At 47.6% G+C, this 14,704-nt stretch overlaps 4 protein-coding genes and 1 non-coding gene across 5 annotated transcripts; 3 read left to right on the forward strand and 2 right to left on the reverse strand.

Moving 5' to 3' along the window:
• Positions 1-632: 632 nt before the first annotated feature.
• On the forward strand, positions 633-3,748 carry CNBA6530 (hypothetical protein; the record flags this gene model as incomplete). The annotated part of the gene is made up of 5 exons (XM_772438.1): positions 633-745; positions 796-1,265; positions 1,335-2,350; positions 2,400-2,601; positions 2,652-3,748. 5 exons carry the CDS (start codon positions 633-635, stop codon positions 3,746-3,748), a joined length of 2,898 nt encoding a protein of 965 aa, XP_777531.1.
• A 373-nt stretch (positions 3,749-4,121) lies between these two features.
• Positions 4,122-4,213, reverse strand: CNBAt030. The gene is given in 2 exon segments: positions 4,122-4,158; positions 4,176-4,213. It is a non-coding gene; the product is annotated as a tRNA-Ala (tRNA).
• Positions 4,214-4,559: 346 nt separating this feature from the next.
• CNBA6540 (hypothetical protein) lies at positions 4,560-7,188 on the forward strand (the record flags this gene model as incomplete). The annotated part of the gene is made up of 10 exons (XM_772439.1): positions 4,560-4,625; positions 4,679-4,841; positions 4,898-5,004; positions 5,058-5,153; positions 5,202-5,631; positions 5,678-5,710; positions 5,757-6,008; positions 6,052-6,167; positions 6,219-6,398; positions 6,451-7,188. The coding sequence occupies 10 exons, from the start codon at positions 4,560-4,562 to the stop codon at positions 7,186-7,188; spliced, it is 2,181 nt and encodes a 726-aa protein (XP_777532.1).
• An 81-nt stretch (positions 7,189-7,269) lies between these two features.
• Positions 7,270-9,179, reverse strand: CNBA6550 (hypothetical protein; the record flags this gene model as incomplete). Its single annotated transcript, XM_772440.1, has 6 exons — positions 7,270-8,064; positions 8,118-8,363; positions 8,422-8,531; positions 8,583-8,646; positions 8,707-8,729; positions 8,786-9,179. 6 exons carry the CDS (start codon positions 9,177-9,179, stop codon positions 7,270-7,272), a joined length of 1,632 nt encoding a protein of 543 aa, XP_777533.1.
• A 322-nt stretch (positions 9,180-9,501) lies between these two features.
• Positions 9,502-14,273, forward strand: CNBA6560 (hypothetical protein; the record flags this gene model as incomplete). Its single annotated transcript, XM_772441.1, has 21 exons — positions 9,502-9,565; positions 9,841-9,887; positions 9,952-10,709; positions 10,759-11,102; positions 11,162-11,339; positions 11,391-11,449; positions 11,503-11,864; positions 11,917-11,991; positions 12,043-12,379; positions 12,431-12,530; positions 12,586-12,654; positions 12,715-12,720; positions 12,778-12,910; positions 12,960-13,030; positions 13,086-13,117; positions 13,181-13,283; positions 13,333-13,372; positions 13,426-13,469; positions 13,527-13,699; positions 13,764-13,965; positions 14,027-14,273. The coding sequence occupies 21 exons, from the start codon at positions 9,502-9,504 to the stop codon at positions 14,271-14,273; spliced, it is 3,444 nt and encodes a 1,147-aa protein (XP_777534.1).
• Between the last annotated feature and the right edge of the window lie 431 nt (positions 14,274-14,704).

The following is a 14,704-nucleotide window of genomic DNA, read 5'->3' on the forward strand; positions in this document are numbered from 1 at the left end:
CTTCAGCACATACATCTTCGGTCTATTATACCCATCCTCCAAAGCTCTTCGGCCGTGGCTGGCCCTCTCCCCCTTGACGATACACAGCCATCGTAGCTACCACCACGTCCGACCCCTATTCTCTACCTTCCTCGCTCGCGTTCCCCTTCGTCTCGTCACGTCTTGCCGTCTCCGTGCACACATCCACCTTCAGTCTCTCTTCCACCATTAATTGAACTGGAATCAGCAAATTCGTATTTGGCTATCTATCACCAGTAAGTGTTTCCTAAGACAACAAGACATGCGTCGTCATAAATGCAGGACCGAGGACACACCCTTTGTCTTGAAGGGCGCTTTATTGATAAGCCTCCCTTGAACGAACTCTGTCTCTTTAGCCTCCTCCTTTCACCCTATATCCACCTTCGCCGTGTATTCATAGAGACTCGCGCCAGGAGGATACCGTACGAAAGTAGAGAGACAAAGGAATAGCCACCTTTATGCTTGACCTATTCTTAACGACTTACGAATACAAAGAACCAAAGAACTGACTCATAGTCACCTTCAGGCATTTCCGTCATAATCTTTATCGGACCGGATACCGCGTACTCCTGGATTGACTAGATTCATGCGCGATGCAGGGCACACCCAACACAATGGACTATAACGACTTGGATTCTGCAAACGGCCGTGGGCTCCCCACGGGAGGGCTGACATGGTCCAACGAAGGACCGGTCTTGCAGATGGAAGATGCAGTGGTAGAGACAGTGTATGTATTGTTTACGCTTTTGGTTATCATTGGACTGATGAGTTTGGTAGTGTTACGCATACAACCCGTACAACAACATCGTTCCAACCCATCACCCTCCCTCGAGTCCCTTCTCCAGAGCATCTCAAACTCCCAAATCACCTTCCTGGCGAAAAGTATCCTCTGGCGGACCAGCCCGCGCCCAGTGACATGCGTTTATTTACTATGACTCTTGGAGGAAGAAGAGTAATCGTTCAGGATGAAAGTGCCTCTGGAGAGAGTGGAATAGAAATGTCTGGCCCTGGGTGGACAAGAACTCTGTTGAACGGCAGTATGACTGAGGCTGAAAATGGTGTCGACGTAGCAGACGAAAGCTTGACTTTTCTTCAAGCCCTTAACAGGTCAAAAGGCAAAGAGAAGAAGAGGGAATACGAAGAGCGAAGTGATGCTCCCGCATCCCCAGTAGCTAACGATATTTCTGCCAGGCGAAGTCCGCCTAGAAAGAAGATTAGAGGGCTGGATGAGATCAATATACCTACAGGTGTAAATCGAGCGTTATTATCACCATTGCCCTCCCCTGAACACGAGTCTATGTCTCTTTCCTCTATAGCCCCCACGGCTCAAGCACCGAATATGGGCTCCGGTGTTGAGCTTTCAGCTCTATTCTCTCTCCCGTCTCTTGTCTCCCATTTCGACACTCTACCTGATCGTCTGCAACAACACTTCCTCATGCACCTCCTTCGTCGCTCCCGTATGCCCACTTTACAACGCATATCGAACTTCGTATCCACGGCTCTTCGCCGGGATTTTATCACCCAACTTCCACACGAGGTCGCCATACAGATACTCAAATCAGTTGATGGCAAGAGTTTAGCCAGTGCCTCCAGGGTGTGCAAAAAATGGAAGAGAATCATTGATATGGAAAGAAGTGTATGGAAGGCGCGATTATTAGACGATAAACTCTGGAGTGGTTTCGGTACAGAAGAACAGGAGGAGAGTTTAGTTCTTGAGCGATACGAGGCGCTAGACCTACACGATCAGCTCGAGGGGAGACGTACTAGCTATCAAGCAGTATCCGGCGAGGATGAGCAAATGTTTTCGCCAACATTGGGTCATGATCTACGTGAAAGACCCACTCCTCTCAAACATGTGTACCGTCGTCGATATCAGGATCAAAAGAATTGGATACATACTCGACCAGAACATAGTTCATTTACTGGCCAGGGTACAAACGTCGTCACATGTCTTCAGTTTGATGAGGATAAGATTGTTTCTGCGTCGGATGATCATTCAATCAACATCTACAACACGAATGATGGTCAGCTTCGCAAGCGGCTTGATGGACATGAGGGCGGCGTGTGGACGCTTCAATATAAAGGTCACACCCTTGTCAGTGGTTCGACAGACCGGACAGTGAGGATATGGGACCTGGAAGATCTCCGAATGACCTATGTGTTCGCTGGCCACACCAGCACTGTTAGATGTCTGCAGATTGTTGAACCGGTGTGGGAGGAGGAGACACAATCCTATCAGCCACCTGTCCCTATGATTGTGACTGGATCCAGAGATGCAACGCTCCGTGTTTGGAAGCTGCCCCAGAAGGATGACCCTCTATATGACGGTATTGTGAGTTCATCGGCATATCTGTTTTTTAAACATCACTGATGATAGGCAGGTGGAAGAGGAACAAACTGAGCTCATTGGGCCTGACGTAAACCCTTTCCACATGCACCTTCTTGAGGGCCATTCCCTTGCTGTTCGAACAATTGCCACTCATGGCAGAATCTGTGTATCGGGCTCGTATGATATGAGCGTTAGAGTATGGGACATCGTGAAGGGGACCAGTCTTCATGTTCTTACGGGGCATGAAGATAAAGGTAAAATCACACACTCGACAAGAGCATTACAGAAGTTGACAAAGCTTTAGTGTATAGCATCGTCTACGACCCTTATCGCAAGAGATGTGCCTCGGGCTCTTTGGACAGCACCGTCAAGGTTTGGGATATAGTCTCGGGTCAATGTCTTCACACTCTCCAAGGTCACACTTCTCTTGTGGGCCTCCTCGGTTTGTCCCCTAACTATCTCGTCTCTGCTGCTGCCGATTCCTCTCTCCGCATTTGGGACCCTAATACTTGCCAACTCAAGAACGTCCTTGCTTCTCACAGTGGCGCAATCACATGCTTTCAGCATGATGAGACAAAGGTCATCTCGGGCTCAGATGGAACCCTGAAGCTCTGGGACGTCAAAACAGGAACATTCGTTCGAGATCTGGTTGTGGGGATCAGCGCGGTGTGGCAAGTCTCTTTCAACAAAAACCTGCTGGTAGCTGCCTCAAATCGGAACGGCGCAACTGTTTTTGATGTCTTCAGATTTGGCCAGTCGAGTACACAAGATGTAGATGATCCCTCTCTTGACAATCTGCAGCCACCGAGATGGGAAAGGTGGGCCGCCGAGAAGAGAAGAAGGTTGGAAATGGAAGAGAAGAAAAAGAGGAAGAGCCGCAGTCGCAAAGCTCGTACTGAGTCAGCCTGGGATGACAGACTCGAAAAAGTAAGAGACCCAAGAATGGCATCCTGGAAAACTACTTTACCTTATGCCCCGACGGGACATCTTGGCTACTCTGTCGAAGGTGAAGAACCAGACGAACGTGTAGGCCTCCAACCTCCTCCGGCATTTGGCTTCAGGACTGGGTCTCATGCAGGATCTTCGAAAGGCAACTCGCCGTATCAGTTAAGTTCGGCCCAGTCAGGGTCAAACAACGTTGTGCGTCGGGGTCTTCACGATCTTTCGGGTAGTCCTACGCCGACTGGTGTGGCCCGGAGACGAGCCGGGCTAATGATCTCCAAGGTCCCTAGAGCAGAGGGATCAAATGGGGCTAGCGCCGCATTGCCGCCTGGCTCGGTTGTTGGTCCCCTGGATATTGGGGAGTCGAGTGCTAGTACAGCTGTGGTGGAAGACAATTATCAGGATGATGAGGGCGAGGAGGATGAAGAAATGGAGAATGCTGATGAGCATTCATATTGATGATATCACGAGGTCTTAAGCAATCTTCTATACGAATAATATACGAATACCGGCCCGGTTGTCTGTCTTAATTTGTAGAGTATGTTACATACAGTGTTATGGCGTTCTTCATTGTTTTTGTTCGCCTGAATGGAGATTCAACGGTCATCATTGATTGACGGACAACAGTTAGTATCGTTACTATTTCAGGTCAACATGATCGAAGGAAACTCGTGCTAAAGATCACGCACAAGGAGTATTCGTGCTGCATAGATATGTCATAAACATGTACAAGTGCTTCCGGTTTAGTGTCTCATTTCTCATTTTCGAAGTATGTCGAAATAATTATTATGATGGACAAAGACAAAAAAGGAATGGACAAAAAGATTTGTTTTGGAGGAGCTGAGGATCGAACTCAGTACCTCGTCAAGTCCTACTGTATTCGACAGTGCAAATGACGCGCTCTACCAAGTGAGCTACACCCCCGATCTGATGATAGACAGCTTTGTGTTTGCATTCATATATCAGTTCAATGAGGTTAACAAACACCAATGGCATTGCATACTCATGCATTTTTAGGCATATATTTCTTTTTTGTATTTGCCAGTGAAGTAAAATTGGGCAGAAAATTTGTCCCTTATTTGTGGAAAGGGCAAAAAAACCCGACTTGTAAGTGCCACACTTTCCCTTTTGGACCTTAAACGCCGGCTCAGCAGCGTCAGTCCTCTCGCGAGTGCTTCTTCGAAGTGCCATAACAAACCTGAGAACGTCGTTGTGCCCGACTCTACATCTACATATCCGGACAGAAGGTCGCTTCCGGGGAATATACACCATGGCAGGAAGAGATCCGAGAGACCGTGCTCCAAGAGTGCGCAACAGAGCACCCGCTGCCGTACAGGTCTGTGCATAATCCCAAGCGGGCTGCAAACATTGGCTAATTGTTGCTTGTAGATCACAGCGGAGCAGCTTTTGAGAGAGGCGCAAGAACGACAAGAACCTGCTATCCAGGCACCCAAACAGCGTGTTCAGGATTTGGAGGAGCTTTCAGAGTTTCAGGCGAGGAAAAGAACGGAGTTCGAGTCAAGGATCAGATACTCAAGGGACAGCATTCTCGGTTAGTACATCGCTATTGCGTCTGTGGTCGAAAGATGCTGACATGTGTTGAATTAGCATGGACCAAATATGCACAATGGGAAGCCAGCCAGAATGAGTATGAGCGATCAAGATCAGTGTTTGAGCGAGCGTTGGATGTTGATCCCAGATCAGTGGACCTCTGGGCAAGTATCCTTGCTCAGTGCCGACGTCGGACGTATGCTGACAATAAGTGCAGATTAAGTATACCGACATGGAGCTGAAAGCTCGAAACATCAACCACGCTAGGAATCTTTTTGACAGAGCTATCACCCTCCTTCCCCGTGTTGACGCAGTGAGTGTTATTAATTGGCTCTTCCCGCCGTCAATTGACAATGCGTAGCTTTGGTACAAATATGTCTATCTTGAAGAATTGCTTCTCAATGTTTCAGGTGCTCGTCAAATCTTTGAGAGGTGGATGCAATGGGAACCCAACGACAAAGCTTGGCAGAGTTACATCAAGCTCGAAGAACGTTATAATGAGCTGGATCGGGCTTCCGCCATTTACGAGCGCTGGATTGCTTGCCGCCCGATTCCCAAGAACTGGGTGACATGGGCCAAGTTTGAAGAGGACAGGGGTCAGCCGGACAAGGCTCGGGAGGTTTTCCAGACAGCTTTAGAGTTCTTCGGTGATGAAGAGGAGCAGGTGGAAAAAGCCCAATCGGTATTTGCTGCGTTCGCAAGGATGGAGACTAGATTGAAGGAATTTGAAAGGGCGAGAGTGATTTACAAATTTGCCTTAGCAAGATTGCCTAGATCAAAATCTGCTAGCTGTAAGTCCTCACCGTGACGTTTTCCGCAATGCTGACTAGTTCGTAGTATATGCCCAGTATACCAAATTCGAGAAGCAACGTGAGTTGGTGAACTTGTAGCAACAATTATACTAATCCCGATTAAGATGGTGACCGTGCTGGTGTTGAGCTCACTGTTCTTGGCAAACGGCGCATTCAGTACGAGGAAGAATTGGCCTATGATCCTACGAATTATGATGCGTGGTTTTCTCTTGCCAGGTTAGAGGAAGATGCCTATCGCGCGGACAGAGAAGATGGTGAAGATGTTGAGCCAATGCGAGTTCGGGAAGTGTACGAGAGAGCTGTGGCCAATGTCCCTCCTGCGCTGGAAAAAAGATATTGGAGAAGATACATTTATCGTATGTGAAGTCTCGTTTCATGCTGCTCCGCTAATGTTCGTAGTGTGGTTGCAATATGCTGCATTTGAGGAGATTGACACCAAGGACTACGACAGGGCGCGGGATGTCTATAAAGCAGCTGTTAAACTTGTGCCACATAAAACGTTCACTTTTGCTAAGGTAAGCTGCGTCTGCTCTGGGCAAACGAAAGAATACTTATAACATCTTCAGCTCTGGCTGGCTTACGCTTACTTTGAAATTCGTCGACTTGACGTCTCTGCGGCCCGTAAAGTTCTTGGTGCTGGTATCGGCATGTGCCCCAAACCGAAGCTCTTTACTGGTTATATCGAACTGGAGATGCGGCTGCGAGAGTTTGATAGGGTTCGAACATTGTACGAGAAGTTCTTGACTGTGAGTTGTCTTCACTGTGTAAGCATGTGACTGGAAGCTAACATCTACGTAGTATGACCCCTCCCTCAGTTCTGCCTGGATCCAATGGACTCAAGTTGAATCTGCCGTCGAAGATTTCGAACGTGTTCGAGCAATTTTCGAACTCGCCGTGCAACAATCTCTGGATATGCCCGAGATCGTCTGGAAAGCGTACATTGACTTCGAAGCCGGCGAGGGCGAGCGCGAACGTGCGCGTAATTTGTACGAACGCTTGCTCGAACGTACTTCTCACGTCAAAGTCTGGATTTCATACGCACTCATGGAGATCGCGACGCTTGGTGGGGGAGAGGATGAAGATGGCAATGAGATTGAAGGCGAGGCTGGGGACGCTGATTTGGCGAGGCAAGTGTTCGAAAGAGGTTATAAGGACTTGCGAGCGAAGGGTGAAAAGGAAGATAGAGCCGTGTTACTCGAATCTTGGAAGAGTTTCGAGCAGGAGCATGGCGACGAGGAGACGTTGGCCAAGGTAGAGGATATGTTGCCCACAACTCGAAAGAGGTGGAGGAAGGCAGAGGACGGGAGTGGAGAGTTGGAAGAATACTGGGACTTGGTATTCCCCGACGATGAAAGGGAAGCGAACCCGACTAGTTTCAAATTCTTCCAGGCTGCCCAAGCTTGGGCTCAACAGCGTGCTGGGCAGGGAGAAGAAGGCGGTTTATCCTACGATTTGCCGTCAGATTCAGAGGACGAAAACGAGGACGGAGACGAGGACGGGGACGGTAGGGAAGAAGAGGGAATGGACCAGGATTAGACCTTGCGTTGTTCTTTATAGTCAGATATCATAACATGCATTACAATGGATCATAATGGTCTTTGAGTATATTTGTAGATTTCACGCTCTCCAAACTTGAAAATATCCCGGTACAAAGGTACGTGACCATCGACACAGTTCCACAACTCGCTCTCCGTCATCCTCCATACGTCTGTGCACTTCAAATACCATATTTGCACTGCCTATTTGCTCGATCTGCCCCATCTTCTCTGCTAGACTGTGGAGATATTGTGCAACAGCTCCTCGGCTCGAGACTGAGGCAGAAGGCAATGTGAAATTGACGTGCAAGATCCTGAGAGAAGAAGGGGAAAGTGCAGGGATTGATAGCATGATGGACGGATGTGTGGCGGTGATGTAGAGCTCTTCTAAGTTAGGCAGCGACTCTAGGATAGCCGACAAAGTCTCTGGTGAGGTTATCACAAGATTTATAAGTGATAGCTTGCTGAGGTTCCCGGGAAGCTGACCCTGAAATGTAATCCAAGTCTCGAATGGCAGTAATGGTTTTGACCCCGAAATGGTCAGGTGTAAAGCTGACAATGAAGGGCAATGGGGTAGAGCAGGAAGATCGAAGGGCGAGAGAGCATGAGCAGCAGAAGCAGATTCCCGATGGGGTATAGTTATCGATAAGGAAAAAGTGTGTAACTGTGGGAGCGGTGGTGAAGACGTCAGGTCTAACAGATTGGAATGTGGGAGTGCATCTAGAGATAGCTCTTGAATGCCGGGTCCAATTCTATCCAACAGCGAGAAGATACCCTCCCTGGTGACATGAGTACATCCCCAGAATGTCAAACGTCGGAGATTTCTGAGTCGAGGAGCCATTACTTTGAGTATAGTGTCGTCTATCAACGAAGAGCTCTATGTATCTTGTTTAGCAGCCCCTTGACATCGAAAAGATGATGTATACCCACTTGACAAATGATATCTAGTCCCTTGAGTCCTCCTTGCTCTCGTTCATCAAGAGCTGTCACTAAATCTACTAGCTTGCTCTTCATATGGGGATCTGGCATCATAATCCGCAAGTCCTCTAAAGAGCAAAATGTGCCCAAGAGCGATGGATCATAATATCTATAAGAATGACCCGATATCTCAAACGATCGAAGGCGTGGTAAGCGAGAGATGGTCTCAAGCAGAGTAGGATTGAGAGATTTATCTCGCTACCAGATATTTGATTAGTTTTACTGACAGCTGCAAGACTGGCCCAAAAGGACGAACCGTCCATACCAGCGACTCAAGATTACACATGTTGGACATGGCCAATTGGACGTGATCATCTAGGTCTGACCTCTCTTCGCCACGAGTAGCAAGTGGGAAGAACCTTACATCTATTTTGGATGATCAGGCGATAGGCCAATTTGAATATTAGGTTAACCTACCTAGTCGACGGATGAGACGGCACAGCTCTGGCCGCCGATGCAGAGTCTCGAACAAACGAACCAGCTATTTCCGTCAGCACAGGTTTCACGACGATCGTTATGGATATTATTATTGATAGCTTACTTTGACATGCGGTCCATCCTCCCCTGTAATAACCTATGTTAACCCCTGGACCACCAAAGTTATTAAACCCAGCACTCACAAGGTCTCACCCAGACATGTCCGTACAGCCTCTTTCTTCCAATCCTACACCATTCCTTGGAGACCCTACATAGATTTGCCCAATCTGAAGGCTTATGAAAGTTTTCCAGTACTAGTGGTACGAGTTCCTCATATCTGAAGAGCATTGACAGGGGTGATGGACTATAAGATTCCTCGGAAATACCCATCGGTAAGGGGTATATTTTTGGCTGTCTAGGTGGGCTTGGAGGTGGAGGCGTATGAGGTTCATGGAATTGGGGCATTTTTGAAGGGCCACTCCACTGGACGGCCCGCATGAACATCTTGTCTAGCAGTAGAGGCTTTCTGGGAGGTCCATCATCGACACGGATGGCTCGCAGTTGAGCGTCTATAGCATGCAAGTCTGATTCGTCCATTGTGAAATAGACGAGCGCCGGGCATGGATGTGAAGGTATCGGTTCGGGCCTTGTGCCAACACACTCTTCATCTCTGAGATATGACAAAATAGTTCGTTATACGTAAATGTGCTGCTGCGACGGATGCGATGGTGCACACCTCGAGCGATGTAATATCGGATATCGCCGAGTCCAGTCACCTGACTTGTTCAATCAGACGAGCAGCGTGAATGACGATGGGCGAGTTGCGTGAGTGTCCGAATGACACGAGAACTCCGTGAGTAGCATTTTATACCCATCTACTACCCATACGCACTTAATACACTCCGGGAAATACATCACCATGGGGAGCCATAACCCTATCACATCCCCCAAGCTGGACTACCCTCAGAGGACCACCGAGGCTAGTAAGTAGTCGTCGATCCTCGACTATGTTACAAAGCGTTCGCATCCGCAGCAGGCCAGTTGCAGCCAATTGGATGCGAAAAGTGAACCAGAGCTCTTCCTTGATTGATATCTCCAAGGAGATTCGTTGTTCATATGATAGTACATTAGCTTTCGTATCAATCTCAATTCCTGCGCGGGACTTCGCAACTTCGGAGAATGCGAAGGGTCTGATCGGTGGAAGCTGTTTGCAAAGACCATCGAGCGTGAGACAATAGTCGAGGCTGATGTATCACAGAGTACAAGCACCTGGGGTCCATTCGCGGTCGTCTTGATCAATTTGTCGTATGTTGTTTATATTGTCTGAGTGGTTACGGGCAATGATCTGACCTGCCGCCTGCCATGTCAGGGGGGGCACTACGCAAGCTATAACCTCTCCTCTCTTTTGTATGCTCACCGCTTAGACGACTCACAACATGTCAAGCTCGAAGTATGGTCAGCCCCCGGTCTCACCAAGCCCACTTTTGAAGAAGCCAAACGCCAAACTTTCAAATCCACTAAGAAGGGCGAATCCTTCGGGCCAAGCTGGACGAATCATTGGTTCAAAGTTACTCTTCACATCCCCAAGGAGTGGTCAGATTACGAGAAGGTCCAATTTGAATTTGACTGTTCTGGTGAAGCCATGATATTCACCACAGACGGTGATCCCATTCATGGCCTGACGGGCGGGTTTGGGGACGACCGACGTGTTGAATTTATCATCCCTCAATCTGCTCGGAATGCTGGAGTCGCCCATTATTATATCGAGGCGAGCTGTAACGGCATGTTCGGTATCAATAACATGGAACCCCCTGACCCTAATAGGTACTATCAGTTGAATTCCGCTGATTTGGTAGTCCCCAACGAAGAAGCATGGAAGTTGATGTGGGATTTCAACGCAATCCACCAAGTGTACAATACCCTCCCAGGTGATTCGGCACTCGCCAAAAAGGCGCAATGGGTGGCCAATGAGATAATGAATGTGTTCGAGACGGGAAGCCTGGAGAGTGTGGCCAGGGGGCGAGAAGTGGCACAAATTGTCCTCGGTAAAGATTGGGAGAAGAATATTCAAGAGGAGAGTGAGAACGCTGGGATGGAGAAGGGCGTACTCTGGGGCATTGGACATTGGTACATTGCTCGAGATAAACAAAACAGTCCGTGGCTGACTGGTACTTAGCCATATCGACACTGCCTGGCTCTGGCCCTTCCATGTGACCCAGCAGAAATCTGCTCGATCTTGGTCAACTCAGTGCGACCTTATAGACCGTTATCCCGAACATCGTTTCTCCGCTACCCAAGCTCAACAATTCAAATGGGTCGAACAACTTTATCCCTTGCTTTTCGCTAGGATCAAGGAAAAGGTATCTGAGGGCAATTTTCAACCTCTTGGAGCGACGTGGGTTGAGATGGATACGAACCTACCCTCAGGTGAAGCTTTAATAAGGCAGTTCCTGTATGGGCAGAGATATTATGAGAGCAGGTTCGGCTTTAGGTCTGATACGTTCGTTTTACCTGACACTTGTGAGTCTTGAACCTTACAGCCGGCCTTCCGATCAACGTACATCTAATATTACATGCAGTTGGTTACTCCAGTCAACTTCCTCAAATCTCTCGACAAGCAGGAGCCAAAAATTTCTTCACGCAGAAGCTGTCATGGAATTCTATCAACAAGTTCCCGCACAGTACATTCAACTGGGTAGGATTGGATGGATCTCAGGTTTTGACGCACATGACTCCTGTGGACAACTACAACTCTCAGTAAGATCGATATCCTTCAGATTTGCTTGCTGCATAAGCTAACATTCAAAGGTGTAATATCGACGACATCCGACGAGGAGTTACTGGTCATAAAAATCTCGATGTCACCTGTGAGCTGACCCTTGGTCGAGGAAAATGTATACACACTAACCTCTCATAATAGCTGAAGCTCTCCTCTTGTTTGGCAACGGTGACGGTGGCGGCGGCCCTACTCCTCCCATGCTGGAGAAACTCCGTCGAGCTCGAGCTATCGGTCAGCACCCTGATGCAGGAGGTCAACTGCCGCTTGTCAAGATGGGCGGAAGCTTCTCCGAGTTTTTTGATAGCGTTAGGAAGGAAACAGAGAATGGGATCAGACTGCCTTACTGGAGGGGCGAGCTGTACTTCGAACTACATAGAGGAACGTATACTACGCATGCCTCAATTAAAAAGGGTAACAGGAAGAGTGAAATTCTTATGAGGCAGGCAGAGTATGCTGCGACCATAGCCAGCCTTGTTGATACTGATTACGAGTATCCCAAAGAGGTAGGATTCAATCACATATCAGTGATCACCGGCTAATAACGTTAAAATTTAGCGCTTCGATGTTGCTTGGGAAGATCTGTTACTTTGTCAGTTCCACGATGTTTTGCCTGGAAGTGGTATCGCTATGGTATGTTGTTGTTTTTTTCTATGAACGCATCGGAACGCTGACTCCCTGAAGATCTACGAAGATGCTGAAAAGAAATACGCCGCGCTCCATTCTTCAATCACCAGTATTTTGAATGAGGCAAACTCCATCCTCTTTAAGCAATCAACTCCATTAGTCCCTTCTTCTCCTACAGAAGTCCAAGGCCAGGTATTCGCCATAAACACAATTCCCAATTATTCTCGTCGGGAAATAGTTGAAGTGCATCTAGGAAAAGGGGCAACCAGCCTTCGACAAGTGTCTGCGCAGGTCACAGATGACGGAAAGAAAGGATGGTTGTTAATGAGCACGGAAGACGATGGAGGAATGGTTGCGCTACCTAAGGGGGTTTACGCCTCGCCACGGGTGGCGAGTAAGTCACCTTTTTTGTTCACGAACATCAAGGAGCTCATGTACGGCGTAGTCGTCCTGGAGAAAGATGATGTAGCCGTGATGTCGAACGACAATATCTCTTTGCAAATCAAAGGCGGGAGAATTACCAGTGTCTATGACAAAGCTTTGGAGTAAATCGACTTGATTTTCTTAATTGGGGGGTTGATGCTTATCAAAAAATGACAGGAGAGAGCTTGTCGCTCCCGGACAGACAGGCGGCTTGGTCATCATGGAAGACCATCCCAACTTTTGGGAGTAAGTATGACGATCGTCAGAACTAAGAAAAACGCTTACCAATATCTGGTTGCTATGTAGCGCATGGTATGTTTCAGTGTGGACGTGCTTTTCTAACTTGGCTTGATGCTGATTTCCATGCAGGGATGTTGATGAATTTCATTTGGAGAAACAAAAGCATCTCAAATTTGGCCCATTGCGTGTCAAAGAGAACGGTCCACTAAGGGGCATCATTAGCACCACCTGCCGAGTAGGGAAAAGTCTTATCCAAATCGACGTGAGTATCGTACGATTGCAGAGATTTAGCAAAGCTTATCCTTCCAAAGATCATTATGGATGCCATTGCGGCTTCTGTAAAGCCCGGCGCCCGTAGCATAATACGATTCGACACTGTTGTGTAAGTCTCACTCAGCCTTATTTTGTCCAGTGAATGTTGCCTAATCGTTTAATAGTGACTGGAAAGAGAAACATCAATTCCTGAAGTGTAAGCATAAGCTGTCGTCGCTCAGATGTTGTTACCTGGATCTGCGCTAATGTGACCAATAAGTCGAGCTTCCCCTTGATATCTACTCTGACTTTGCCACCTATGATACGCAATTCGGAACTGTTGCTCGGCCCACTCACAGGAACACCAGCTGGGATGCTGCCAAGTGAGTCGGCATTGAATTGCTAAAGAACCCCCACTGATCTTTCGTTCAGGTTCGAGGTCTGCGCGCACAAGTTTGCTGACTTATCCGAGGTAAGCCTTTCAATCTCGCTTTGACATACAAGTCATACCTGACGACATCGTAGTATGGATATGGCGTCGCAATCCTCAACGACTGCAAATATGGCTAGTAAGTACTTTCAACCTTACTTTCGGTGTAAAAATACTGGGACTAACCTTTCCATAGCGCCACGCAGGGTAATGTCATGCGTCTTTCGCTTTTACGAGCCCCTACCCAGCCAGACGCAGATTGCGATATTGGAACGCATTCGTTTTCATTTGCCATTTATCCTCATAGTGGTACTTTCATTGAAAGTGATGTGGCCCAAGTCGCCTATGCCTTCAATTCACCATTGTCCGGTGAGCCATCATTTCTGTCAAGCAACCGAAACATTCTCGCTGACAACATTTCCAACAACTGTAGTGTGTTGTGCTCCGAAAAACTTTTTGACAAACGTTTCACCATTAGCTAGATCATCTCCCTTTACACTTGAAGGAGCAGACAATGTCATGCTGGAGACCATTAAACGAGGCGAGGACGATCAATTGTCTGGAGATAAGACCAAGACCATCATTTTGAGGGTATACGAGCATCTCGGTGGCCATGCTAAAGTCAAGCTCAACGTGTGAGTCTCAAGTGGCATTTCACTTTCGAGTTGTGTTAACGCTACTTTCAATTCGGGGTAGAAGGCATCTGGCTGTGGTGAAGGCTGAGCTTGTCAACATCCTGGAAGATCATCTTGAAACTCTTCGTCTCTACCCGCTGGACGACAAAGAAAAAGCACTGTCAGACCTCGGGAATGAAGAGAATCCTCATTCCGGCGACAACGTTTACGTCCAGCTGAACTTGAGAGGATACGAGGTGCAGACTGTAAGACTGACGGTAAAGGGTAAGAAAAGTAAGGCAGAGTCGGAAGGATGGATAAAGTTGTAAAAAGGTTTTGCAGTTGCCCAAGTGTAGGTTTTGTAAAGGACGAAGAATATCGAACGAATTAGGCAATTGTCTAATTTGAAGGAAGTGAAATGAATAATGTGTGAAATTGAGCCGCCTCACCACTCTGATTTTTATCATGGTCGTTTATCCAGTGGTAGAACTGGGATAAAGATAGCGAGGGGGAAGCAGACATGGACCGAAGGCAGTTTCTCATACAAAATCCTTATATTTGCATCAAATAATAATAAACGATCCCAAAAAACTGAATACCATGTATGAAGAAAGTGTTATTATTGATTATCAACTGCTTTATGGGATGTACCCCGGGTAATCCCTTATTAATGACCCACTCTAATAGGTAGCGTGCAGATGATGAGAGTCATACTGCAATACATAGCGCTCTATCTACTAGTTACAAACTTACTAGCTAT

Source organism: Cryptococcus neoformans, chromosome 1 (assembly GCF_000149385.1).
Source record: "Cryptococcus neoformans var. neoformans B-3501A chromosome 1, whole genome shotgun sequence".
Classification (NCBI taxonomy): Eukaryota; Fungi; Basidiomycota; class Tremellomycetes; order Tremellales; family Cryptococcaceae; genus Cryptococcus; species Cryptococcus deneoformans.